This window comes from Crocuta crocuta, unplaced genomic scaffold (genome assembly GCF_008692635.1).
Source record: "Crocuta crocuta isolate KB4526 unplaced genomic scaffold, BGI_CrCroc_1.0 scaffold101, whole genome shotgun sequence".
Classification (NCBI taxonomy): domain Eukaryota; kingdom Metazoa; phylum Chordata; class Mammalia; order Carnivora; family Hyaenidae; genus Crocuta; species Crocuta crocuta.
Genome location: NW_027527956.1, coordinates 4,647,334 through 4,674,672, shown reverse-complemented (window position 1 = coordinate 4,674,672; position 27,339 = coordinate 4,647,334). Strand labels below are relative to the sequence as shown.

Below are 27,339 nucleotides of genomic sequence, written 5' to 3'. Positions count from 1 at the left end.
CCTGGGTGGCTCAGTCAGGTAAGCATCTGACTCTTGATTTCAGCTCAGGTCACGATTTCATGGTTTGTGAGATTGATTTCCTGTGTTGGGCTCTGTGCTGATAGCGTGGAGCTTGCTTAGGATTCTCTCTTTCTCTCTCCCTCTGTCCCTCCCTTGCTCTCTCTCTCTCTCTCAAAATAAATAAATAAACATAAAAAGGTAGTGCAGTAAAAAAAGTGGATCTGTGAGAGATAGGTGAAATACAATGGCAAAAAATTAATAATTGTTGAAGCTGGGTGATAACTACTTTTTACACTATTTTTAAAACTTATTTATTTATTGAGAGAGCCCATAAGTGGAAGAGAGGGACAGAGGGACAGAGAGACAGAGAGACAGACAGAGAGAAAGAGAGAGAGAACAAGAGAGAGAGAGAGAATGACAGAGAGAATCTTAAGCAGACTCCCCACTCAGTACAAAGCCCAATGTAGGGTTTTGATCCCATGACCCTGTGATCATGACCTGGGCTGAAATCAGGAGTTGGATGCTAACCTGACCCAGTCTCCCAGGTGCCCCAGAGGTTCTTTACACTATTATCTATACTTTGCATAGCTTGAACTCTTCAATGATAAAAATAATAAGTTAAAAGAAGTTTTAACAAAAATAATCAAGGAGAAAATAAAGGTATTTTTAACTAACAAAACAACTCTATACTTGCCTATCTTTTACAAAAACAGTTTGTATAATACTGTAACCACAGTTAAAAGTTGGCAACAACTTAAATGTCAATCAGTAGGGATAGTGAATATAGTAATACCCCCATGCTACAGAATAAATCCATGTGCCCATGAGAATAACGATTGTCATGTGATAACGGAATTTCCACAGCAGTGCATGGGGCCTGATTTCATGATCATAGGAGTGTGTGAATGTCCATCCACGTTCAAAGGGCTATCTCTGCAAAGAGGAATTACAAATTTTTTTTTTACTTTTCTCTTGAAACTGTTTTTGTATTATTCAAAAATTTTATAAGGTATATATTAACTTTATATTTGTCAGAAATAATTTTCTATAATGATATCCTATAGCTTTTCTCATTATGCTATTATTTCTAGGTGATGGGATGATTTTTTTTACTTAAGAATGATCTTAGGTCTTCAGTAATTCAAAGTGGGAAAGTGTTATACTTCTAAAAAATTATGAAATCTGGAATAGATTTATTTTTAAAACAAAAATAAACATTTTAAGGCATTTTAGCACACACAGTTTTTTTCCTCAACCACCTACTGAGTATACTAAAATGTAAGATGTCAAAACTACATGAACCACATAGCGATTTTTTTAAAAAGGAATAGAATTAAGTACCTTTCAGTTAATTGAAATCAGGCTGAAATTCTATTAATTATAGAAAGAAATAGGATTTATAGAAGAAGAAAATGTTTTCTATTTTGTTCATAACGAATCTGAGTGGAAAATATTCCAACAGTTCTGTGCAAAAAAAGTATCTGTGGATATTTTAGTAATATGTTTGTTCTTAGAATAAAACAGATGGCAGAACGGAATAAAATGTAATTTCCAGATGCATGGTTTTCTGAATCCAGTGACTTGGACTCAGCATTATCAGTTAAAGCTCAAGTTTGATTTTAGCCAGCACTGCGATTTTGTGGAGTAAATTTTAACTTAATGACTGACATTATCTTGGGTAAAAGTCCCAAAGGTACACGTCCCAGTGGCTGTGGAATCATGCATCTTTAGGCCATCTGCTACTGCTATGACCTCTGCTTAGTCTGCAAAGACCATAGAGCAGAGTGGGAGGCAGCCAGCAGTGGGGCCTCTCTCCACCTCATCCCTCTGTGGGGTCCTTTACGGTTCACAACAGATTCTGTGTATGGCCTTTATTAAAGGGCTGCACTGTTCTCAACATTTCCTATTTCCTTGCTGATTATAAGGCTCTAAAGAATTTAAAACTTTCTTACCAAGAGGTTGGGGATCCCTAAACGTGGCAATTCCAGTTCAGATAATATAATAAAAAAAATCAAAATACGTCACCTAAGTTACCTGGTGGACATGTCCTCCAATCACATCCATGTTCTAGGTTTTAGGAATGATGAGAGATTTCTGAGCTTTCGATTTGTCCACATCACGCATCTGTAATCAGATTGAAGAATAATACTTGGTGAAAATGAACTGTATATACTTGCCGTTGTGTTAAGTGTGTGGATATTCTGTTTCTCATTACGTTTCTAGATGATCTTTGGCAAATCATTTAAATCTTTGTTTAGAGATTTTTAAGGGCCTACCATATATATATCCCAGATTAATTTTTTTTACCTTACTCCGAGGAAAACTGTACTGTCCATAATGGATAGTGTTGGAATGAGGTCTCTTTGAAGCTTTTGAAGATTCTTGACACAGTCTTCTTTTAGACCTGTGGGCTGTTTTGCTTACCATCAATTTGTGGTCACTTACATCAGCTTTTATAGTCTGATTTATTGATTGTGGCTGTGGTAGCTGGGGCTCCTCTGTTTCTGTGTCTGATTCAAAAATATATGGTTGTTTTTTCATTTTTAGTGACTCGTGGCCTTTCACTAAAATTTGTGTTATATATTTCCTTGTTAAATTTTCTTTTCTACTCACTTGGAAGTCAACAGCACTTTTTATTACACCTACACTCTTATTTGATATATGAGATACTGAACTATTAGAGAGGTATTTACTTTCATTTAAACTCACAGTTGGTGATTTTCCATTAGAAGAGGGATATTTTGTCATATTTTCACAGGACTCAGTATTTTTTTCTTGCAGGAGTCTGGAAATCTTCTGACTTAAATTTCTAGCATTTATCTGAATGTTACGATTAGATATTTTTTTAATAGCTGGGTCTACATTTGGCTTGTCACTTTGGACCACACTAGTTTTAAGTGAAAAGAATTTAGATTCTGTAACAACATGCTCTTCCCTTTTCAGGTTGCCAGGCTCTAAGATCTTTTTGTTCATCTGTATGGATCGAGTTTTGATAACTGGTATGAATTTAGGGGCAGTATTATTCTGGGAACTAAAGTGTGTGCCTTGAACGTGAAGGTTTCCCGTGTCCGGCTTTGGTGCTTCCAAATGTGCTTGCAGTGCCTTGTCAGACAGCGATTTCATTCTGCTCTGAACAGACTGCTGCTGGGGGTGTGGTGCTGTGGACACCCAGGGCTTCTTCAGATGGCGGCTCAGAAGCTCCATCTTGTGGTCCATAGCTACTGACCCTGCTACAAGACACTGAGCCAGCACAGGTTTGGTGCTAGGGTCCCGAGTCAGAGAGGATCTGAACATTTGTTTAGTGGTCAGATTAGGCGCCTTGACTTTGCTTTCCTAAAAGGATAGAGATTAGGACATTTTTAAAATGTAAAAATGTTCTTAATGGGAAAGAAAGAAGATATAAAATATCATCAAAATAAGAATACAAAATAACAATACAACATATAAAATAGAAAAGAAAGACAAAAAACAAATGAGTCTTCTTGAGGAAACACATACACTTCTTATAGTTTGCATCCTTTTTTAGGTGCCAACCTTTCAAGATATTTTAAGATGAAGATAAGGCCCTACATTCTACACAGACTATGAAAACTACAACTAGCTACCCATTGTCCTCCAAGTATGGCCATGCTGTTCTCACTCAGAATGTCTTTCTTTCTTCTGTACGCTTGTTTCCTTCTCAACTTCCCATGGTTCTACTATCAGTATCAGTCACACACACACACACACACACACACACACACACACACACACGAGTAAAAGGCAATGTTTGTAACTTTCAGCATGCATGTTCCATCACCCTTTGAGAGTAGGAACCATTACTTTTTCTTACATACTTCACATTCTTAAACCCTTCACACAGTTCCCACAAAATACTTGTTCCAAGAAATCAAATGAATGGAAGAGGTGGTTGCATCTATATGAGGCCTTTAACCAGGATTTTGACTATAGGGCAGTGGCTGGCTGTGTCTTGATCATTTGTATTTTCATTGCCTAAAAAACTGATGGTACTTGGTAGCGATTCAACAAGGATCTGTCAGAATGACTTGTCAGATACCCCAAAGAGAGCCAAGTGCTTATAGTCTTTTAAAAGAAATTGTGACAATATATATAAAACAGAAAGTTTACCATTTTAACCATTTTTAAGTATACAATTCAGTGACCCTGAGTACATTCTTCACTGAACTTAAGTTGTGTAATCATCACCACTATCTGTCTCCACAACTTTTTTTTTCATTCCAAACAGAAACCTGTGGTCTTCAGCAGCAATTCCTCTTTTCTCTTCTTGCAGCTCCTGGGGGCCTCTATTCTCTCTCTCTATCTATGAATTTGCCCACTCCAGGTATCCTGCATAAGTGCAATCATACAATATTTGTCATTTTATGTCTGACTTATTTCACTCAGCACATTTTCAAGGTTCATCCATATTGTAGCAGATATCAGAATTTCCTTTCTTTCTTTACATGGATAATATTCCATTGCATGGAAATTCCACATTTTGTTTATCTAGTCACTTGTTAGCAGAAAGCGTTTATAACCTTTTATTTTTTTAAACATTTTATTTTTTGAGAGACAGAGACAGAGCACAAGCAGAGGAGGGGCAGAGAGAGGGGGAAACACAAGAATCCAAAGCAGGCTCTAGGCTCTGAGATGTCAGCACAGAGCCCAACGCAGGGCTCGAACCCATGAATGTTAGATCATGACCTGAGCTAAAGTCGGAAGCTCAACTGACTGAGCCACCCAAGCGCCCAGTCTTTTAAAAAACGTATCTATTGGGTCCTAGGGTCTGTAAAAAAGTGACATGTGACAATAATCTGAAACATGGAATGGGGAGTTCTTTTCTCACTCTCTGGCATCAAAAACCCATTGAGTCACAACTTGAAATAAAATTTTATAAATTGCTAGGAATAATGTGAAAAGCCAATACAACTGATTTACTTCTCTCCACTACTGGAGATAAGAGCTGGAAATAGGCAAAGAAAAAGTAAGACAGCAATTCATTTATTGATTAGGCAGAATAAATCACACTAAAACGTAGTGGCTCAAAACAATAATTGTCTTCTCTCTCAGGATTCTGGGAGCTAACTTGGCTTAGTTCAGAGTCTCCCATGGAGTGGCAGTGAGATGACCCTGGGGCTGGCATCACTTCTTCCCTTGTGTGTGATGGTGAATCCCGGCTGTAAACTGAATTAGCTTCCAGCAGCCCCTCATTTGGCCTGGGATCCCAGCGCAAGTGTCCTGGGAGAGGCAGCTTCTACCTGACCTAGGCTTGGAAGCCCCAAAGCATCACCTCTGCCACAGCCCTGCCCAGACCCAGGAGGAGGGAACACAGACTCCACCCCGCAAGAGCATGAGTGTCATCATTGGTCATAAGGGCATGGGGATGGACAATCTCACGGCCATCTTGGAAAATGGAGTACATGTCAGAAAGCATTTTGTCTCTAGCCAGAACCTATGTCATCTCTTACCAACGTCAAGCCTCCAATGTCACAGTACCAAAGGGCTGGTGCACTTTGCGATGAAGTTGCACAAAAGCCTGATGCAGGCTTTAGAGAGGCTTAAAGAGGAGATATGGTGGGAGATGAAGGAACCAAGGCCCAATTATTTCTCCACACCAGCAAGGTGCCATAGGATACCCCCCATGGATCTGAATTGCCACACAAGCCTCACACAGACTTTCTAAGTGTAAACATGGTTCTCACTTCACTTCCACCTTTCTAATCACGTGTTACCCTAAGCCAGAACTATGTAGAGAAAGGAATTCAGAAAAATATATTTCTGGCATACTTAAGTTGACATAACACAAAGTCGACATCGAGAACAATATTCCTTCTCCTACCCTGGCTATTCTCGGGAGAGGTGGGAAGACTCTAAGAAAAATCTTGGGTGAGGTTTGAGTTGATACTGAAAATAGATGAGGAGGGCTCACTTCTTGTCTGTCTGTACATTTCTCAAGTTGGTGGCTTATCCATGTCAGTAAGGCAAGAACACACTTTATTTCCCCATAATTTCAGAGGGCACCAAAGTCTCAGACAGGGTTCACGACCCTGAGTGAAGGGATACAGAGTTGGCTAAGGAATAGGAGCTGGCTTACAGCCCTGGAGATTGCTACCCTGAATGAAAAAGCATGGATCAAAAAGGGGTTTGTATTAGTTTGATAGGGCTGCTTTAACAATTACCATGACTGAGTGGCTTCAGCAACAGAAATGTATTGCCTCAAATTTTGGGAGGCTAGAAGTCTGAAATCAAGGTGTTGTTAGGATTGGGGCCATGAAGAAAGTATCTGTTTCAAGCCTCCCCTCTTGACTTGTAGATGGTCATCTTCATATTCACATGGAGGTCTCCCTGTACATTTGCCTGTATCCAAATTTCCCCTTTATAAATTACCATTCATATTAGATTAGAGGCTCATTCTCTTCCAGTATGACCTGATCTTAACTAATTATATCTGCAATGACCCTATTTCAAACAAGACCAAATCTTGAGATATTGGGAACAGGACTTCAACACATGAATGGGACAAGGAGGACACACTTCAACCCATAACAGGGTGTGATGTGTACTTCTGAAGACACTGAAGAGAGGATGCAGCTGTTCTTCTGAAGACCCTGTGTACAAGGGACCTAGGAGAAAATTCTGTACACTATCTTTGTCAAGATAATTCATGAGCAGAGACCACAAACATCAGACCAATCTAGGTGAAGAAATGAATGCCTCCCTCACCCCTGCATTACCCAGCTGTGACTGTGTGATGGGTATGGTAGACTGAAGCTCATCATCCATCCTACCCTCTGTCTAGTGCTCCTTCGTAAACTAGTGCCTGGAAATCTACAATGGACATTTTCTCCTTTGCAGTTAGGGTTCAGAATACAATTTAGGTTCAACCAATCAGACACAACCATACATTATTGCAGTCGTTAGCAGAAGCCAATGACTGACCATCATTTTTGTAGGTGTCCAGAAACAGAGTTTAGGGCATTCATTCTCGTGGACCATATTAGGCAAATATACCAAATGTCTTCACCCTACACAGTCTTTTCTTGTATAGATACTACCATGAAGAAAATAAAAAGCTAGATGATAGGCATATGAGGAGATTTGTTATAATAATTTCTTTTGCGTATCTTTGGGAACTTCAATCAGTCTTAAAAAAAACTAGTTTGGTAAAACACTCCTGCTAATTTAATTTTTTAAAAAATCAGCTGAGTTTTATCAAATAGTCTGATCAATTCACTTTTTACTTAAAATTTTTTTAATGTTTATTCATTTTTGAGGGACAGAGAGAGACAAAGTTGCAGGTGGGGGAGGAGCAGAGAAAGAGGGAGATACAAAATCTGAAGCAGGCTCCAGGCTCTGAGGTGTCAGCACAGAGCCCAATGTGGGGCCTGAAGCCATAAACTATAAGATCATGACCTGAACCAAAGATGGACACTTAACTGACTGAGCCACCCAGGTACCCCTATTTTTTACTTTTTAAACTTCTGCTTTTTAGACTACTTGAATCTTAGAGCTAACATGTGGTGTGGCAATCACAGGAACTAACATTTACTGAGAGCTCACCAAGTACAAGGAACAGTTCTAAGTATTATCTGATCCTAAAGCCAAAAACAAAATACCGCGAAGCACTGTGAAGTACACGGTGACATGTTACTCAGAAATCCTTCACAGAAGGGCTGTTGTCCCCACTCCTGGGAGTTGGCCCTTGCCAGGGGAGCCTACCTCATCTTAGGACATGCCTGTCCCCGGGTGGACCCAAATCCAAAGGCAGATAAAGAAGAGGGCACAGAGGCCTGGCTATTTGGACAATGAAAAATCACCATGATGAGCTGTTTTAGCCTTAGAGCTCTTCAGAAGATTGGCCAAGGCTACGTGTACCTGCTTTTGTTTTTTAATGTGTTTTATAAAATTTATTTCTGAGAGAGAGAGAGAGAGACAGTGCAAGCAGGGGAGGGGCAGAGAAAGAGGGAGACACAGAATCAGAAGAAGCAGGCTCCAGGCTCTGAGCTGTCAGCACAGAACCCGACGCGGGGCTCAAACCCACGAACCCTGAGATCATGACCTGAGCCAAAGTCAGACGCTTAACCAACTGAGCCCCCAGGAGCCCCTGTACCTGCTTTGCTTTGACTTCTCCCTTGACCCCATCTTCCTCCAGCCTCCCTTTCTGCAAGTGTTCCAAGTTCAGTCCCCAGTAAACATCATGTGCACTAAACTCCAGAGTCAGCTTCTAGAGAGCTTAATTTGCAACAAAAGTTATTCTCACCACCACTACCAGGCCTTGTTTAACATGGCAACTGGGGCACAAGGAGATCAAATCATTTGCCTAAGTTTATGAGCTCTTAACAACAGATCTAAACTTTCCCCAATTTCATGACAAAGACTCTGCCTCTGGGGTTTAGGTTCTAATTCTGCAATGTATTTAACTGTGTGGCTTTGGTTAAATTACTTGGATGCTCTGAGCTTCAGTTTCTTCTGCAAAACTTGGAAAACAATTCTTTATTCCAAGAGTGTGTTTTGATGATTAAGATGAAATAATATGCATAAAAGCAGCTGGCACACAGAAGGTACTCAATAAAACTGAGTGTGATAAATTCTTACTGTCAAGAGCAATATAAAGACCAGGGTTTCCAATTAAGAGTTATTTTACATTTAAAAAGCAAATTTGCACAAGTATATTGTCCAGATTCACTATTTCTAAAACTTACATTGGCTGGAAACAATAAGTATTCAATAAATATATCAAATAAAAAATGCAGTATGTAATGATATATATTTTTTTTTAATTTTTTAATGTTTTATTTATTTCTAGGAGAGAGAGAGAGAGACAACGTGAGCAGGGGAGGGTCAGAGAGAGAGGGAGTCACAGACTGAAACAGGCTCCAGGCTCTGAGCTGGCAGTCAGCACAGAGCCCGACGCGGGGCTCGAACCCACGAACCGCGAGATCATGACCTAAGCGAAAGTCGGACGCTTAACCGACTAAGCCACCCAGGCGCCCCTGTAATGATATATTTTCTTCTTAATTCCTCAGATTTGGACTTGGCCAGCAACTAAACTTCTAAAACTGTTATGTCTGGGAAAAACTTAAAGATTCATTATCATAAGGATGTCAATTGGAATTTGTTCACTCACATTCTCTTCTTAGGAAATGGCCTTGTCTATCGGCCCTGATATCTATATGGGCTGCCATGGTTTTTTAAAATTTTTTATTTCTTATTTTTTTTAGTGTTTTATTTATTTCTGAGAGAGAGAGAGAGTGTGAGCAGGGAGGGTCAGAGAGAGAGAGGGAGACACAGAATCTGAAGCAGGCTCCAGGCTCTGAGCTGTCAGCACAGAGCCTGACGTGGGGCTTAAACCCATGAACCATGAGATCATGACCCTAGCCGAAGTCAGATGCCCAACTGACTGAGCCACACAGGTGCCCCTTTTACACCATTTACATGAGCTGTCCCTGACTCGAGGACCCCAAATCCCCATGCTCACTAGTGACAGTGCAGCTTGGCCTGAAAAGATAAATGGGGCCCATCAGATACTGGTGCTGGTAAATTTTAGTTGACAATTATAAGAGAATGGAAATAGAAGCAAAAGCTGAAAAAAATGCCATGAGCCACAGCAACTCAGTGCCATGTGAAAGCTGAAATCATTGGAGGAATGGAAATTACAATAAACAGAGGACACAGTAAATCCAGAAAAGAGGTTAAGCAGACAATAGGAATATTCACATAATTCACTTTAAATTCAGACTGCTCAAATTGCTCAAACTTTTGTTTTTCTCTTTTATGAAAATACAGTTGTCATTTATAAGAAAGATCATTGTTGAAATTTTTAAATTTAAGCTTCCTTATATTTGTTTCTTTACACTTCCCTTTCAATGTTGTTATCTATTGACAAAGAAAACGTATTCTGTGAGTGTGAAGATAGGCCAGCATATTTTCTTCATCAGTATTGCTTAACTGCTGGTACTTCTTCACAAGATTTCACTTCCTATATCATCTTACAATGAAAACGTTATTGAACTAACTCAATTTCTGTAAACAGAATTATACAAAGGTTTTTTCATCAACTAGACTAACATGAAGTGGCAATTCAAAGTAAACTTGGATTTGCATGAGGCAAATGTTTCCAAACTATTCTATAAGATCATTTATTCATTGGAAAAAAAAAACTTTTAATGAACATTTTGTACCAGGTATTTGGTGTAAGAAAATGAATATGATATTTGTCCTCCCGGAGTTCACACTAAATTAGAGTAGACTAGTAAACAACTATTACTATAATGCCATGTTAAATACGGTAATAACAACCAATATCCGTGACAAATGATCAAGTACAATCACATCAAAGAGCATTAGGGAAACACTGAACTGAGAGAAAAGAATTCTACAACAATGAGTTAAGCAGTACCTCAGAGAAAGCAAGAGATCCAAGTAAAACAGGTACATACTATGTCTTGGAGAACTCAGTAGGCTGTGAGATTTCTTACCTGTACATGAGGATTCATTAGTTCTTGTGTGTAGTAGCACGGTTTAGTTGTCATCTTTATGGGAAAGCCACATATATGAGGCAGTTTACATTTTAAATCTGAAAGGAAACTTTTCAACACACCTTCCAAATCTACCCTTGGAAAGAACTGTATGGGCTGACTTCTGATGCAGCTGAGAGGGTATCTGAACAATGTTAACGAAAAATAGAACAGCTTTTGTACTTAAGAGAGAGCAATTTCTATGGAATCAAAAAAAGAATTACAATAGTAATTGTTAAAAGGCACATATAACTAAACCCTATCTTATATACTTGTTTCATATTTTCCAAAGCTAAAAGTATGTTTGTTTTATCACAGGGATCTTGATTCCTTCTATTTTAACACTCAAAATCAAGACTGCTTATTGTGTCCTTATTACAGAGCTTTCCATATAGACTCGTAGACTAGGATTTTCCAAAAATGATTTATAAGAAAAACACTATGATCTTTATAGATTACAAAAATAAGTGTTTATAATAAACAATAAATAGGCTGCATCTCCAAATGCTGTAAAAATTTAGTACAGAGAAACAACACATACAGATTGTGTTCAGGCTCCAAAAGCAGATCTTTGAGAAAAGTGGTTACTTTTTCTAATGAAAAATATTCTAGGACTTGGAAGTCCTACTTGGGAGTAGTTGATCTCTGTCAACCTCAATTTTATATTGAGATTTGGGTTAGGAAATGTAGAATGCAGAAAGAGAACACTATGTCTTTTCTTTCTTTCATTTTGAAACTCTAGCAGGTCAGAATACAGAGACAAGAATGTGCAATCAGTACCAATCACAACTGAAGAGTTTCACCTGAGCACATGTAATTATTATTAAATTATTTAAGTAATGTTGGGGCGCCTGGGTGGCTTAGTCGGTTAAGCGTCCGACTTTCGCTTAGGTCATGATCTCACGTTCGTGGGTTNTCTCTCTCTGACCCTCCCCTGCTCACGCTCTCTCTCTCCTAGAAATAAAAAAAAATAAATAAAAATAAAAATAAAAATAAATTATTTAAATAATGTTAAGACAGACATTTTCCTTTTTTTAATTTTTCAATGTTTTATTTATTATTATTATTAATGTTTTATTATTTCTGAGAGAAAGAGACAGTGTGAGCAGGGGAGGGTCAGAGAGAGAGGGAGACACAGAATCTGAAACAGGCTCCAGACTCCGAGCTGGCTGTCAGCACAGAGCCTGACACGGGGCACAAACCCACGAACTGTGAGATCATGACCTGAGCCAAAGTCGGACTCTTAAGGGACTGAGCCATCCAGATGTCCCAAGACATTTTCTTAAATCATTGGGGTGCATTAAGTGCAAATAAGATCCTCTAAATTTTGCCTGTAAGATGAGATAATCTTTCAAAAAGAAAAATCTTTGTTAAAAGACTAATTCTTTTAATTCTACCCTTTCAATAATATCCAAAATGCCACTGGAGGGAGCCCTTGACTAAGGAGAATTCAGGGTTATTTTCTAGGATTATTTACGGTCTACTAGCAATCATGTAAACATTTTTCTATCTATTCTGAAGTTCCTTTTGTTGCCTAAATTGATGCAATAGCATTTAAGAGAAAAAAATATCATTATTAATTTCATCCTGAAACAAATATAGAAAAATTCTAAGGAAAACAAGAAACACTCAAGCAGATAAAAAAGAAGCTAGAGAGGAAAGCAGTTTCATTTAGATGCAGAGAAGGTTGAAAATGATGACGCCATTGGGGCAGGAGCAAATCTGGACCATGAGGTTGGCAGGGGGCTTCTGGCATACGTGATGTGTAAAGGATATGTGAAGAGCCTTTCTCCCATCATTTTGAAGTAGACGCTGCAGTATATTCTACTATTTCCACAATCTTCTGGAAGTTTATAGCCATACTGAAAATTAAAAACCAAGCTGAAATTCTCTCAAGAGAAAGCTAAACTTAGATTAATTGTAAGAAGCAAAATCAAATAGCTTCTAACGTAATATACATTTCTATTCCTTACCAGGTCATCCCAGTGCATCTGGAAATCTTCATACGAGTGAAAAGGACTGTCAGGGGGTATGGTGTGAAGAATACTTATTATTTGTCCCCTTTTCATACTATGAAAAATAAGGGTTGATAAAATATTCTGAGCCAATTCTTGGATGTGATTTTATTTAACTATGTAATTTAACTTAGAACATATTCAAAAAGATTTAGCAACTATCTTTATATAAGTAAAAACTATGCATTTGCTCTTAGTTCCAAACACACACTGTAGTAAATCTTAACAACCAGAATTGTTAGGAAAAATGAAATTGAATTGATACAAACAATGTGCCAGTTACAAACACAAAATAATGACAAATTAGCTGTTGCCTAGTAACTGTTAGATGTTAGGGAAAAGTCTGTTAAGAGCTGAATGAATCAGAATCAAATCCATGTTCCCCATCTACCTATTCCCTGCTTTGATGATTAAATTATCATGCGTATTCTTTTAGTTAATTAAAGTTCTTTTCCCTAAGCAGGTTACAATTTCATCCCAATAGTCCCATCTGTATGAATAATAAGCCATTTTCCCCCTACAGACAGTACAATCCTAGAAAAAAATCTCATGTCAAATGATAGTGAATCATTAATTATATATAAAGTTTATAAGGTTTTATTGATATTATAATAGCTGTAATTTCATAATGAGATCTAGAAATTTTACTTTTGTAAAAACTATATTTAACAAAAATGTAAGTGTATAATAAAATTATTTTAGTAATTTGGTAAATTGATGACTTCTGTAAGTATGACAACACTTTTTAAGTTACAATCAGTTTCAAAAACTCATTTTAAAAACTCCTTTACCCTTTTGTACACATTGATGTTGAAGCAAAATGAGAGAGAATTACTACACCTTGGACCCACCCAGATGCTACAGCTTGAAATCTCACCTTGGCAAAACGTAGCACCAGTTGCTTAAAACTGAATGTCCTTCAATGACAGCATTCTTGTTAGTATCAAAATTCTTTATAACACTTTGAGAAATATCAAATTCTCTTAGCTTTTAATAGAAATAAGATTTAATGCATAAGTCCTCAAAAGAATTTATGAAACAGAAGGAAACATTAAAAAACACATATTTCACACACACATATACATACAGCCAATTACAAAGCGTTTTAAAGGCTTGGGTTACACTGGAGGTATAACACCTCACATAATGCAGTCACGGTTTCAGCTCACCCTACTTCTCTCTATACAACGTATCAAGGATTTCATGCCTTCTCTCATTTTCCAACCCCAAACCCCTATCTTGTACTTATTTCAACTGGTTTTCAATTTTTTGATGACGTTAGTTTATAGGAAGTTGAATTCCTTCTAAAGTAAGGTATTTACATTTTGTCAGAATAGCAACTTTACTAATTTTTTATTTACTTTTTTTCTTTTTTAACTGGAGGATGAGTTAGAGAGTTGTTCCTCTATCTGGTCTTTGGAAGGGAGAGCCAATATTCAACTCTCCTGTAGCCTTTTTCTGTCTCCTGGGATGTTCTTCCTCTGGTCCTCAGGTGCCCTATCTGCAGGGTATTTAAGCTTATAGTTTGTCAAGAACCCTTCATTTACATTTCTTCCCCCCTGGGACATTTCATACAGTAAGTCAAAGATAAGGAGAGATTTCATTGAAGAGAAGAATAAAGTATTAATGTCCTATAAGACACTTTATTAGGATCAGAGAGGATGGTCCATAATTTCATAACCCCTCATCCTCTAACCTGTCTTCATACAGCTTTTGGGAAATAGTGGTCTCAGTTCTCTACTGCTTTTCACTAAACTCTAATTAAACAGGTCAAATTTTTGTTGTTGCCTAGACAAGTCACAACAATACACTTGCTTAACGCACTGCCCTTACCCTGATTTATCTGAGGCCTACCAGTACAAGCCTTATAGGCCAGACCCATCTCCTCTATGTTCAGTGACTGATCCTTCTCTGATTTCTGACAGCATTTATTAAGACTAATGGAAATGAGGGAACAGGGCAGAACAGAAAAACATAAATTTAGGAACAGAAAGATAAGAATTGCTGGTTATGATATGAGGTAAGAGAGCAATGACACTAAGAATGAATATTGTCCTGCGCACTGGAAATAAACCTTGCACTGTGATATACTGTGCTCAAGAGCTGAGTTGTCTAATCTGTGACAAGAGAAAAGGATGGCCAGTGCTGGGATGGCTACGAATATCAGGAGAGGCTGACTGCAGGTGGATAAGTAGATTATTTGAGGGAAAACAGAACCTAAAATTGAATTCAGAGAAGACAGATATGTTCAAATGTTCATGGTTTATGAATCCTCATACATACCTACTCACATAGCTTGACTTATATGCTTCTGCCTATTCCAACACTATTCAAAGACCCAAGAGAATTGCTGCAGAGATCTCCATGGTACCAGCACTTAAGGTCTATATTGGAGTTTTTCAACATAGATTTTTCTGAAGATTGGCAAACTACCCAAGTGTTCATCACACACCCCCAAGAGACAGTTAACCTCTTACATGTGTTTACTTAACAAATATTTATAACATGTCCTTATGTGAATAGACCTGCACTAATAAGAAGTACTCAGTAAATATCACTTCTCTCTTATAACACCAATCTAAAGAATTTGGACTTTATTTTCTCTAAGCAATGTTGAGATAATAGAGATATTTAGGTTGGGGCCATTTGTTTTAGAAAGAACTCTGTTGACACTGAAAAACTAGAGAATAAATAAGGGGAAAGGCTAGAAAAAGGAAAGCCAGTATGGAGACCATTAATAGTTCAGGCCAAGAAGAGGGCCTAACTTAGAGCAATGGAAATGGAGGGAGAGGAAGAGATTTCAAAGATCAAGGGAGGCTATTAATGGCTGATTGGATACAGGAAGCAAGGACCAAGGATAACTCTGAAGTCTGTAGCTGGGGGTAACTTATTAGCTGTTGATGCCAGTAACCCAGAGTGAATACAAAGGAATAACACAGTTGAGGTGAGGGAGGGTGACAAATAATTTAGTGTTAGACACAACTGAGACTGAGCATCATTAGAACACTCCTGTGAAAGTATCTGAGAGAGGAAAAGGTATAAGAATATTTAGGAGGTACCAGTGTATCGGCTCACCACTGGACTAGTTGAATTTGCTAAGGCAAAGAAAGGCATGCTGTAAATGGAACCCTAGGGAGTAGTAACATTTAAAGTGTGATAAGAGAAAGAAGAGTCACGGATGAATGGTAGGAAATTCTGGATAAAGCAATTTCAGGGAAATCAAAAGAGATTATTTCAAGAAGGAAAGAAAACACTGTCCAAGTTCCAAAGGTTTCAAATATGAATTCTCTCAAACATCTCCTTTTTCTCTGAACTCAAAAGTCATGTAGTTTCTATTACACATAGTTTGATACCATATTGTCAAATATGGTTATTTACTTGTAATTTTTTTCAATACACAGTTAAGTATCTACTCCTGTCAGGCTCTATGGGACATACAAATCTGAGTCAGGAAACCTAAGACTAGGTGAAGGAAGTGTAGAAGAAGAATGAACAGAGTCAAAGGAAAACTGTAAATCCTGAATCTCTTTATTACTACCTTTATGACCTGGAGCAAGTGACTTACCCTTTGTCCCAATTCACTTACATAAGGGGACTGAAAGTATATAAAATAAACTAGAGAGGAGAGAAATGGTAAACATCCTCTTCCTATTCACCTTTATTCCCCTCACCTGACCTATAACCAATACTAGATTTTAATAAAAGGAAAATTCATGCAATAATCTTTTAGTGTATATGGGGAACAAAGACAAGGGAAAACCTACACTCTCAGAGATTACAACTTAGTAGGAACACAGACATGTATGAAACTAATTTTTATAACAGAACATGAAAAATGCCATATCAAAAATTTTGGTAAAGTGAGATTTAGAGGAGCTGATGACCAATTTTAATTTAGGGAATCAACAGAACAAGTGTGCATTGAATGTATAATGTTAAGTAGAAGAAAGAAATACATCTTCCCCATTTCTGGTATTTGCTTCCATGTTGAGGAAGCTCTACCACATATTCCTGATGTCTCCCTGCCCTTTCATTCATTCATCCCTAGGGCAGATGGGGTTACTATCTGGTTGATGAAATTGGGACAATTCCTCCTTATTCCTCTTGGGAGCTGGCTTACTGGCAAAGAGTAGTACTGCATTCTGTCATATTGGGAATGGTGCCTGATCTTCCAACGGAGATCTGGGTTTCCGTTACTCTCATATGTAGGCGGGGAATCTACTTAATTCTAGGGTTCAGATAGGTTACATTCTTTAATAACTTTTTTCAATAATAAACAGTGTGACCATATACGTATTAAACAAAATGGAGACCAAACTTGAAAATTCCTTAAGCAGACAAAACCAGTTGAGCCATGGAAGTAAAACCTAATCTAGCTCATTCTAAAATAAGTGAAATTTAATTTCAACTATTTCTTATAAATACTCTAAAAATCATAAATAAAGCTTAAATTATTTTCCAAAATGGAGTAAGATAACTTTTAACCAATTCCCTGTCATTTGGGAAACTCCATTACTATAACCAATCATTATAAAAATAAAATTGCTTCCACAGTTTCATTATATAAGCTATTCTGTAACACCCTTTGGAGCTTCATTCCACTATTGGTTTGAAGACTCCTGGTTCACAAACTATTCTTTTATGCACAATAAACTCAATAAATACATAAACTCAACTGACCAATTGATCTGATTTTACTTTTAACATACTCCAGCTCATATAGGTTGGGTCAGTATTCCATTAGGTTAGTGCCCCTTTCACTCTCAAAAGTATCCATTTTGGACCATAATTATATTCTCACTCTAGTAATAAAGGTGGTATCCTGATTTATATATGTCTTATTCTTATTTGTCAATCTCTAATTGATTCAAAATTCGGGTATATAAAACACAAGTATAATCTGTAGAAAATTCAAATGGCAGTAAAACATGTATTAGTCCATAGGAAGCTTATTATAAAATAAACTGGCAATACAGAAGATGAGTATAATTCTAAACATACAAATGAGAATATGAGTATGTTTCAGAATAGCACCAAGGTGTAAAAGAGGCTGGGAGGTCACCTTGGCTCCAAGCCTTGGGGAGGTTCCTCTCAGAACAAGATATTCATGTCATGTTGTCCTTTTCATTTATTTTTATGCAGGTCAGTTTACCTACTGGCTTACACAATTCTTAAGGGTCAGAAAATAGATCTTATTTAGTTTTTACTTACCTAGTGCCTCAATAAAATACATAATCAAAAAATTAAAGAGAAATATGAATGGAGTAGCATTGGTGCTAGCTCTTAAAGGATGATATGATACGTAACTAATCAGAGGGTCACTCTAAGCAAAGAAGGGCCATCTGTCTCAACTTGGACACTACTGACACTTTGGGCTGGATAACTCTGTGTTGGGCTGGAAGTGAGGTTGCTGTCTCATGCACGATAGGATTTTTTAGCAGCATCCCTGGCCTCAAACCACTAAATGCCAGTAGCAACACAACCTTCTCCTTTTGTCATAATCAAATTTTTCTCCAGACATTATCAAATATCTCATGGGGAGCAAAATCATTCATTTCCTTCCCCACCCCCCTCTACTGAGAAACACTGAAACAGAAGAAAGAAAATAGTATTTATTGATTATGCTGGGTGTTATGAGAACTAGTAAAATAAAAGACATATCCTTCTACAAAGAAGGCAGAAACCATTATAAGAAAGTAGATGTGAAAAACTGCTACCAGAATGGTAATGAGAGGATATGACATTTAGTATGAGCTGACGCAGTGCTTTTAATATTTGGAGGTGAAAAAAGAGGCAAGTAGTGACTGCTGAGGCAAGGTAGGGTTGTGGAGAGTCTTGAATGCCATCTACAAAGAGTTTTTGAACAAGAGAGTATGATTAAATCTGTGTTAAACTGACGGTATATTGTTTTCTTTGAGTAAACAGATTTAGAAAAATATCAACATATTAAGCATTTAATAATATGGATATTGATAATAAAAAGCTCTTATTACTCTTCTTGTTAAAAATTAAAATCTATGAGCATGTTGGTAATAATAAAAACACATTAAGTATATAATAAATCTAGTAAAGTTAATTATAGAAATCAAAATATGTGGTACCTCAGGTGGCGGCAGTCTGATTGTGTAAGCTTCTACGCTTAGACAAACTTGAGTTTCAGTTACATTGATGTCTAATACTGAAAATAAAATATTTAACTGTGAGTTTTCTGGAATTATTACCCAATCTTATCAAGTTAACTATTTTAGTAACAAAAGAAAGGACTTTAATTTAATTTATCTAATTTAATTTAGAAACTCAGTTAAGAACAAGTATTTTTTCCTCAATGGTAAAATTTTTTTTAAAAATCACCATATAATATTTGAGAATCTACAGATGAGACAGAGGTCTGAAACAACACTGATATATGGGCATGTATGTGTTGAGGGGTCATAGGGCAGGGTTACAATAAAACAATGAGTCATCCCACAGTTGAGTGAAAAATTCCATAAATACCTTTTATAAGCCTGACTTCTACTATTATATATTATATGTGAAAAATGGAGACTGCCTTCTTAAATCAGGAGAGGTGCCGTGCCGAGCTCCTGACTTCATAGTCTTTTCCTAACAAATGCCTATCAGTATACCAGCAGATATAATACAGATTTCATAGAACCGCAAGGCTTCTACCTTGTTCTTTCATAATTAAAATTACTTATGTAAGCCAGAGAGTGGTTATTGGGAAAGGGTAGTACCTGGACGAAAGCATGAGAGGATTTCTGGGGAACTGGTAATGTTCTGTTTCTTGACCTGAGAACTGGTTCTGAGGATATATGTAGTCTGTGAGAATCCAATGAGCTATACACTTACAATTTGTCAGTTTTGCTATAGAATGTTACATTTGGTAAAACTAAAAGAAAAATTCTAATACAAGAGTGAGGAATTTTGCTCTCCTAAACTTTGATCTTTAATCTCTGGCAGCTATAGACTCTTGACAGTGGGGATGAGACTGCACTTCTGTAATGAACCCATTTGTCCAGAGCTAGAGAACAGTGACTGTCACTGTCCAATTTAAAAATAAAACCAGTGTAAAGAAGCAAACAGGCTTCAGCCTGAAAGTTAACTCAAATCGAATAGTTGTGGATTAGAGGTGCTAGCTCAGGACTTAAGGCGATGCCCAAATTGTGGTGAAAGCTACCATGATTGATGAATGTCTACTTGGTCTCAGGACTGCCACCTCTCTGCTATCTCTGGACCACTGTTTAGGAACAGGTCTATCTGCAAAACAGCCTTGCTGATTATCAATAAAAGAATTAGGCCATACTGTAAACTGTGTATTTTAGATCGTTTTTGTCTCTTTAGACAATCTTTTCTTTTCTCTTTTAAGGAGAAGGATTATGTTCTCACAGGAAATGAATCTTTTACTTACAATGGTACTGACAATTTTTAATGATATGATTCTGGAAACTATATGTTACAAATGCCTGCTGAATTAAATTTCTTCAGAGTCGTAATTTTAACTAAGTAGAGAAATTAAAAATATAGATTTAATTCCAATAAGAGAAGTTAATTTTTTCTCTTATAGATAAAAACATATATTTTGACCCAGAGATGATGTCCTGGGAAAAATTGTGATTATAATAACAACCAATTAAATCATGACATAACTTAATAATCAAGATTGTAGCAACCCAACAACCTGTAACATTATTTTCTTTAACAATAGTCGATCATATTCATGTTTTATCTTTTGACTTACACATCTTTACTTACCAACAGCACTTTGCTTTCCCATCTGAGAAAGAAATTCTTGTCCTTAAAAAATTCATAGGATATGCTGTATTATTATAACTTACAAATTATGCTTGATTAATAAAATCTTTTTTCTGTATAATTATCAAAGCCAAGGAAAACACTTTAAAATGCAGTTTTACACAAAGGACTATCTGAAGAGAGTCTGGGGAAAGAATTACAATCACTCTAAAAGTATCCAAGTTGAGAAATAACAATTCTTCTAATGTTTATTTCCTGGCATAAAATACTTAGAAAATGGACAGACCTCAACACAAAATCCAGAATAGCCTTTTGATTCCAACAATGTTGGTAATTTGTGTTCATTTTATTATAATTCTCCATAACTTATAGTTATTCCTTTCCAAACTTCAAGTATTATATAATTTTAAAAAATTATTTGAAAAACATCAACAGGCCTCTGGATATCACTGTAAGTAAGGAGAGGACATTTATATTGTGTGGACTTGCCTAAGAAGGCTTAGTTGGGGCTATTCTCTAAAAACTATTCCCTGAAAATAATATACCTTGAAATTTAAAACAGATGCACATAATACAAATAATCTAGTTCAGAAACCCCAGACAACTGAAAGAGATAAAGTCACCTTGCACCAAGAGATGGCCAGTTTTATTCCAGGCTGGAGCAAGTCTAGCCATGAGTGAATATGAGAGGCAGTTTTGAAGAATTACAGGAATTACTCTTTGTGGAGCCTCCACCTAAACATATTAAAGAACAAAATATGGGCAAATTTACAGCAATTGGCATGTCCCTATAAACTCAAACAAAATGTTTTTTAGACCACCACCAAACAAACTGGGTTATTTTGGATATGAGTTGTAGTCATCACTGTAGCTAATTCTATTTTGTTCTCAAGTTAAGGAAGTGTGAAAACATATTCGCTCTGAAACTCTGAAGACTCTCATGCTGCAATGCCCAAATTCTCTCTCGTTATCCGGGCTCAATAAGCTTTAACTTCTGAAGCTCCTGTGCTAGGTAGGAGCACTTTACTTTGTATTCTGCTTTGCACAGAGGAAACCAGCCCAGAACTATATTACAATAATTTTCATTGTTGTTCACGCTAATCCAACATCAGAAAACAATTAAATACTTACACGGGCACACATGAAGCCAACACACTGTCTCTACCTGTAGAGAATTTTGAAAAGTCAGGACTTTTACTTATGACTAATAAGTATTTATAGGTCCATATTTATCCTCCCCCTGAAATAACTGAAAAACTGGGCGGGTTATATGAAACGACGGTTCACAAGACATTGGACATCTAGCAACAAAGAGGAGCAGTCCTTAAGAGACGGGAAACCTACAATTACCTCCTGCATACTGATGAAGGAGGGTTTCTAAGCTGCGGTGCAGTGAGGGAGAACCCTGGAAGAGCCAGTGGGTTCTCTCCATTGAGGAGCCAGCTGAGAGTCCAAGAGGCCAAGCGAGCTACTGTTGAGGGCAAAGCATTAGCGAGGAGAGAACTGAATGGAGCGCCAACTCCGAGATCAGCAGAGTCCCTCTTGAGTCATCACATCAGCTAAGTATGGATTAGTACATGCATGTAAGGAAAATACCCAGGGCTGGGGAAAGGACCCAGGTTGTTTTCTATACATATATCCTTGCAAAGATAGCCTAGAAGAAAATGCTGCCATTGCGTCTCTTAGCAAGACATGCAGAAAAATGAGAGAGCCAAGGAGAACTGTCTCCCAAAGATGATTCATCCCTCATTTTTGTAACATTTTGGTTTCTGGTGAATTTTCCCAGGATACAAGTAACTAATCTGTTGGTAAGGAAGAAGACCAAATCTGTTCAATTTGTTTCACGGATATTTTAATTAAGGATACTATCAATAGGACTTCAAGTAGCAGTATGAGGCCAACTTGCAACATTAAGCTCAAACATGAACCCAAAGAAATGCCATCATTTGGGCCATAAAACAAGCCTCAATAAATTTTAAAAAAGGTTCAAGTTATACAAAACATGTTCTCTAACTACAGTTAAATTAGAAAATAATAATAATAAGAAGTATCCTTGGAAAATCCTCAAATATATGGAAACTACATAACACACTTCTAACCCATAGTTCAAAGAAGTCAAAGGAGGCTTAGAGAAAAAATAAAAACAAAACATATATTTCAGAGAAAATTTATAGCACTAAATGTCTCTATATTAGAAAAGAATGTTCTCAAATCAATGACCTCATCTCCTACCTTAAGAAACTAAATCATGAAGAGTAAACTAAACCCAAAATAACCATAAGAAAGCAAATAATGAAGACCAAAATGAAAATCAATGAAATAAAAAACAGTAAAACAACCAAGAAAATCTACGAAACCAAAGCTTGTGTTTTGCAATCAATGAGCTTGTTAAGCCTCTAGGAAGACCAGTTAGGGAGGGGAAAAAAAAACACATGTTACCAATATCAGGAATGAGAGAGATGACATCACCAGAGATGCTACAGCAAAGGAAATTAAAGGAGTATTAGAAGCAACTTTATATCAATAAATTTGACAAGTTAGATGAAATGAATACATTCCTTGACTTAGATAACTTGAATAGTTCTATTATACATTAATGATATCGAAATTATAGTTAAAAATCTTCCCACAAGGAAAATGCCTGGCCCTGATAATTTGACTGATGAATTTTACCAAGAATTTATGGAAGAAATGATAAAAATTCTACACAAACCTCAAAACTCTAAAAGGCAGGTTCTTTCACATTCCTGGCATAACTTATGAGAAAGATACTTTAAGTTTTGTTTGATGACAAAAAGAAGTTGAATACAAAATCAATATAAATAATATTTGGAATTATTATCTTCTAAAAAACTTACTTTAGCTCCGTGTTTTTCAACATAGGCATTAAGTTTTCCAGCTTTATAAAATGGTATCTATAACAACAAAACAACAAAACTTCACATTTATAAAAATTACTTAACATAAACATATTATTAAATAAAGCAACATAAAAAGAATTTAAACATTATACAGCAGAGGACACATCGTCAGGCCACCATCCTAACTGCTCATATGTAGGGGAGAAGCAAGTGATAATCAATCTCTCCCTAAAATAGAATCTGTGGGTACATTCTCAAAGTTAAGAAAGCCTTTTGGAGAGTGATATAAACCTAGAAAAGGAAAAGGCTAATAAGTTTCATGTAATATTTAACATCTCTCTTAATATACAGTAAATTTCTAGGCATGAATAAAGAATATGGACACAAATGTAAGATTAAGACAAAGTTCAAAAGGTGAAAGTGCTTTAACTAACCAATGAAAGAGAGAGAAATTCAAAGAAGATATTATTTTTAACCTAACAGATTGGCAGATATATAAAGGGTGCTAATATCTAGTGTTTATGAGGATATGGAAATATAGGTTCTCTCAATATACTATTTATTAAAATGTCTTCCAGTATACACTTTTCAGAGAGTAATTTAGCACCATCTAGATTATAGTATAAAATGTATAAATGTATATAGTATAAAATGTACTGCAATCCCTCTTCTAGGAATTTAACCCATAGAAACTACCAGACAAATAAAAATGATTTAATTTCAATGATGGTTTCTGAAGCACTATAGTGCATTAGAACTCAGATGTGCGTTAGAAAATATTAACTAAGTTATTATACACCTATACAATAAAATACTTCACAGCCTTAACAATAAAACAGAGTAACATCCAGGAGAAGCTGTTCAAGGGGAAATGAATGGCAAGTTTAAAATAGTATGTGTAATAATTCTATTTTCTACTTTAAATATAAAAAGAATTATGTAATATCTTTGTAAAAGGCTTTTTTCTTCTTAGTATTCTTGCTAACATTAGGACTCTTGAATTTACAAGAACTCTGAAAAAAAATCCTCCTTGTTCCATAAAGATTTCAGGTAGAAAAGAACACAAATAAGAGTTATTAGTGTTTACTTGTCTACCAGCAGCTTATCCTTCTTTTTTTTAAAAATATTTTTATTTATTTCTAGGAAAGAGAAAGACAGCGTGAGCAGGGGAGGGTCAGAGAGAGAGGGAGATACAGACTCTGAAATAGGCTCCAGGCTCTGAGCTGGCAGTCAGCACAGAGCCCGACGCGGGGCTCAAACCCACAAACCGCGAGATCATGACCTAAGCAAAAGTTGGACGCTTAACCGACTAAGTCACCCAGGTGCCCCAGCAGCTTATCCTTCTTAAAAATATCAAGAATGAGATGATAAGATGAATATATAACCATATAACATAGAAGAAAAAAGGAACTAAAAGTTTATTGAAAGCTTATTAGTATTAATAAATGTTAATTTCACTGAATTCTGAGGAATTAAAATCTCAGAATAAGAGGACTTTTACAAAGATTTTTGATAAAAATCACAGGATAATATAATTTTTATAAAGATTTTTGGCATTTCATTATCATTCCCAGTAACATACAGCACTGGGAAATATGTTTTTTCATTCTAATTTTATTAAGTGTAATAAGTTTTTAAAATACAGTTTCCAAATTAAAAACACTGTAGATTTAAGTCCTTTAAAAACAATTGAACATACATTGGAATGGGAAACTTCTTCCTTTACATTAAATGGAATTCAATACTCTGGTTTCTCTTCAGATCGTATAAATCTTTCGCCTTTTACATTAAATGGAATTCAAAGNAAAACATTAAAAAAATTTAATAAATAAATAAATAAATAAATAAATAAATGGAATTCAAAGGAAAAGAATATAAGAAAAAGATTAAGCCCATGCAGCCTTTAAAAAATATAGCCTTTATGCTATATTTTATTAATAGTCTTTATCCTAGTATTTATGACAGAATAAACTAAATATTAAATTAGAACCACAAAAATGAATTTTAAACATCAGTTATATCAAAATCTCTCTCTCTATATATATATAAAGTTATATAAAGTCTATAATTGACTCACTCAAATTATAACACAGGTAATTTGGCTTTATAAACCACATTTAATTTGAGCTATAATTAATACTTTTATCAATATTGCTCCCAATAATTAGTAATAATACTTCATAAAATTTTAAAATACTAACCGCCATCACTACCCAAATTTGGCTTAATATTCCAGGCACAGGTGATGTAAGAATATCTTGGTGCAAAAACAGCAATTGCCTGTGGAGATGAAATGTACTAATTTTAAAGTGGATTTGCCCACTGTCTGGTTTTGTTTTATCAGAACATTTAGAAAATTGTTTAGTTCTATTCAAAGGTTTACATTTCTTCTAGGGAAGGACTGTGTTATAGACTTCTGTATTTCTCCCCACACTTAACATGGTAACTTGAATATTTAGGTATTCAGCCAAAATTTAAGAATGTTAGAAGGTTTAAACTATTAATATTAATAGGAAAACTTGTCCCTGCATCTGAGTTTCCCAATCTCTTTCATCTGTGAACCTAGATTACTCATTTAAAACTCTATTTCTATCCAAGTATAGATTTGAAGATGTCTAAACATTGTTAGGAATCCAGCTCTTCTAACTTGTTTCTTCTATTTTCCTTTTTTTAAATGGTGGTCAGGAGGCATTAGAGACAAGAGTATTAAGGATTCTTCTATCAGTGAAGTTATCAAATACTTCACCATTACAACTATAGACTAGAAGCTTTTCCTTTAAATAGAAAATTTTTTTCCAAGCCAAAATGAAGAAGTTAGTGGTTTTAGTTTGGCATTCAACAGCCAAACGAACTCATAACAAAAATCATCACAATTCAAATTACCATCAATAATTTTGTTTCAAAGATCAAGAAAAAGGTGGGTAAAATACAGAAGGGACTAGAAATGGAAATATGAAAAATTTCAAAATTAATCATCAAGAAAACAAACTTTAAAAAACACGAGTGTGTATAGAGGGAGAGAAGGGTTTCCTCAAAAAGTAAGATGGGCCAATCTGTTTCTCGTCAGAACCCTAGTGTAGAACCAGGTGCAGCAAGCACTTGGTTTTTGCAATGCCTGCCTTTGTCTGACATGGTTAAGCCTCTTCTCAATCTGTTCCAGCCTCTTGTCAGTTATTGGACATTTAGTCAAGACATCCCACTCTGTGGCATGGCCACCTTCAGTTTGAGGGTAAAGAGCAGAAAATCACAGGTTTTCCACCTATTTGTTTCCAAGAGGAGTCACAGGTACATGTTCAGTAGGTACCAAATTACACCTTAGCAGGAAGGTACAGGCTCCTGAATGCACTTGAGTGGGAGAATATACCAAGGGAAGAAGAAAAGTTTTGTAATTGAGAACAAAATGGGAGGGCACCTTGAGAGTGTCTTCCTTATTTCTGGCTCCTAGCAATGTTGTTTGCTCCTCTTCAAGAGAGGCAGCTACAGACATAATCTTGTCATGTATTCTAAGAGTCCTTGGAGCGCCTCAAACAATTTAAGGGACTAATACATGCTGGGCCCTTAGCAATCATGGAGTTATACTTTAGGCTTCAACCAAGCTGTTTTTCAGACTATCTTGGGTCAGATATTTCAAGATAGTTCTTGATAAATAGTCTTCAGAAATGATCTTATGCTGACCTGAAAATTAAGAGAAATTGTCATCTAAAATGTTTACAATATCTCCTAAAGTGTCCATAAACAGTAGGTACTCAATAAACATTTATTAATTTCTATCTCTAAGTTTTGGGGAGTCTGATTTAATTCATCAATGTCTAAAAAAATTTAAAACATCACACAAGAAGTCACAAATATAAAAACTCAATAGTGTCATATTTAATCTCAAGTATTTTAAGTCCTTCCCTAAATGTAATCCAATATACTTGGTCAGAACAAAATGAAATTCTTTTAAACTATATACACAGATTGAATAAAAGAGTAATTTGCTTTAAAGGAGATACTTCTAAAACAGCTCTTATAAGTCTCAAAAATTTAGAAAGCCTTAGTTATAAAGTGTATTTTTTACCTGCACATCTTCATTTGTGTACTCCTAATCTCAGTATCTGCCACCTCGTTACTCAATATTATTCTGACAGCACAGAGTTTGTGTAAATCTGGAGATGTGATGAAGAACAATGATTGCTGCCTAGAATCATTCAT

General features: G+C 36.1%; 2 protein-coding genes across 2 annotated transcripts in view; both read right to left on the bottom strand.

The window, feature by feature from the left end:
• CNDP2 (carnosine dipeptidase 2) overlaps positions 1-27,339 on the bottom strand; it is a 560,556-nt gene that overhangs the window by 118,471 nt on the left and 414,746 nt on the right. The gene's annotated exons all lie outside the window — the stretch shown is intronic.
• Positions 850-27,339, bottom strand: CUNH18orf63 (chromosome unknown C18orf63 homolog). The gene is made up of 13 exons (XM_077752725.1): positions 27,206-27,339; positions 25,347-25,425; positions 23,143-23,199; positions 20,908-21,019; positions 20,285-20,326; positions 18,634-18,710; positions 13,410-13,519; positions 12,491-12,587; positions 12,276-12,379; positions 10,479-10,650; positions 2,308-3,333; positions 2,026-2,124; positions 850-933 (listed from the first exon to the last, which is right to left on the bottom strand). The coding sequence occupies exons 1-12, from the start codon at positions 27,337-27,339 to the stop codon at positions 2,068-2,070; spliced, it is 2,067 nt and encodes a 688-aa protein (XP_077608851.1). The 3' UTR covers positions 850-933; positions 2,026-2,067.

What these genes read in the sequence shown, in the direction of transcription:
- CUNH18orf63 (XM_077752725.1), bottom strand. Translation starts at nt 27,339, where the DNA reads ATGAATGATTCTAGGCAGCAATCATTGTTCTTCATCACATCTCCAGAT. An exon ending in TCAGACTGCCGCCACCTGAG is followed by an intron (nt 13,520 to 18,633) that starts GTACCACATATT and finishes TTCTATTAAAAG; the next exon opens with CTAAGAGAATTTGATATTTC. An exon ending in TGGTGCTACGTTTTGCCAAG is followed by an intron (nt 12,588 to 13,409) that starts GTGAGATTTCAA and finishes TATTTTTCATAG; the next exon opens with TATGAAAAGGGGACAAATAA.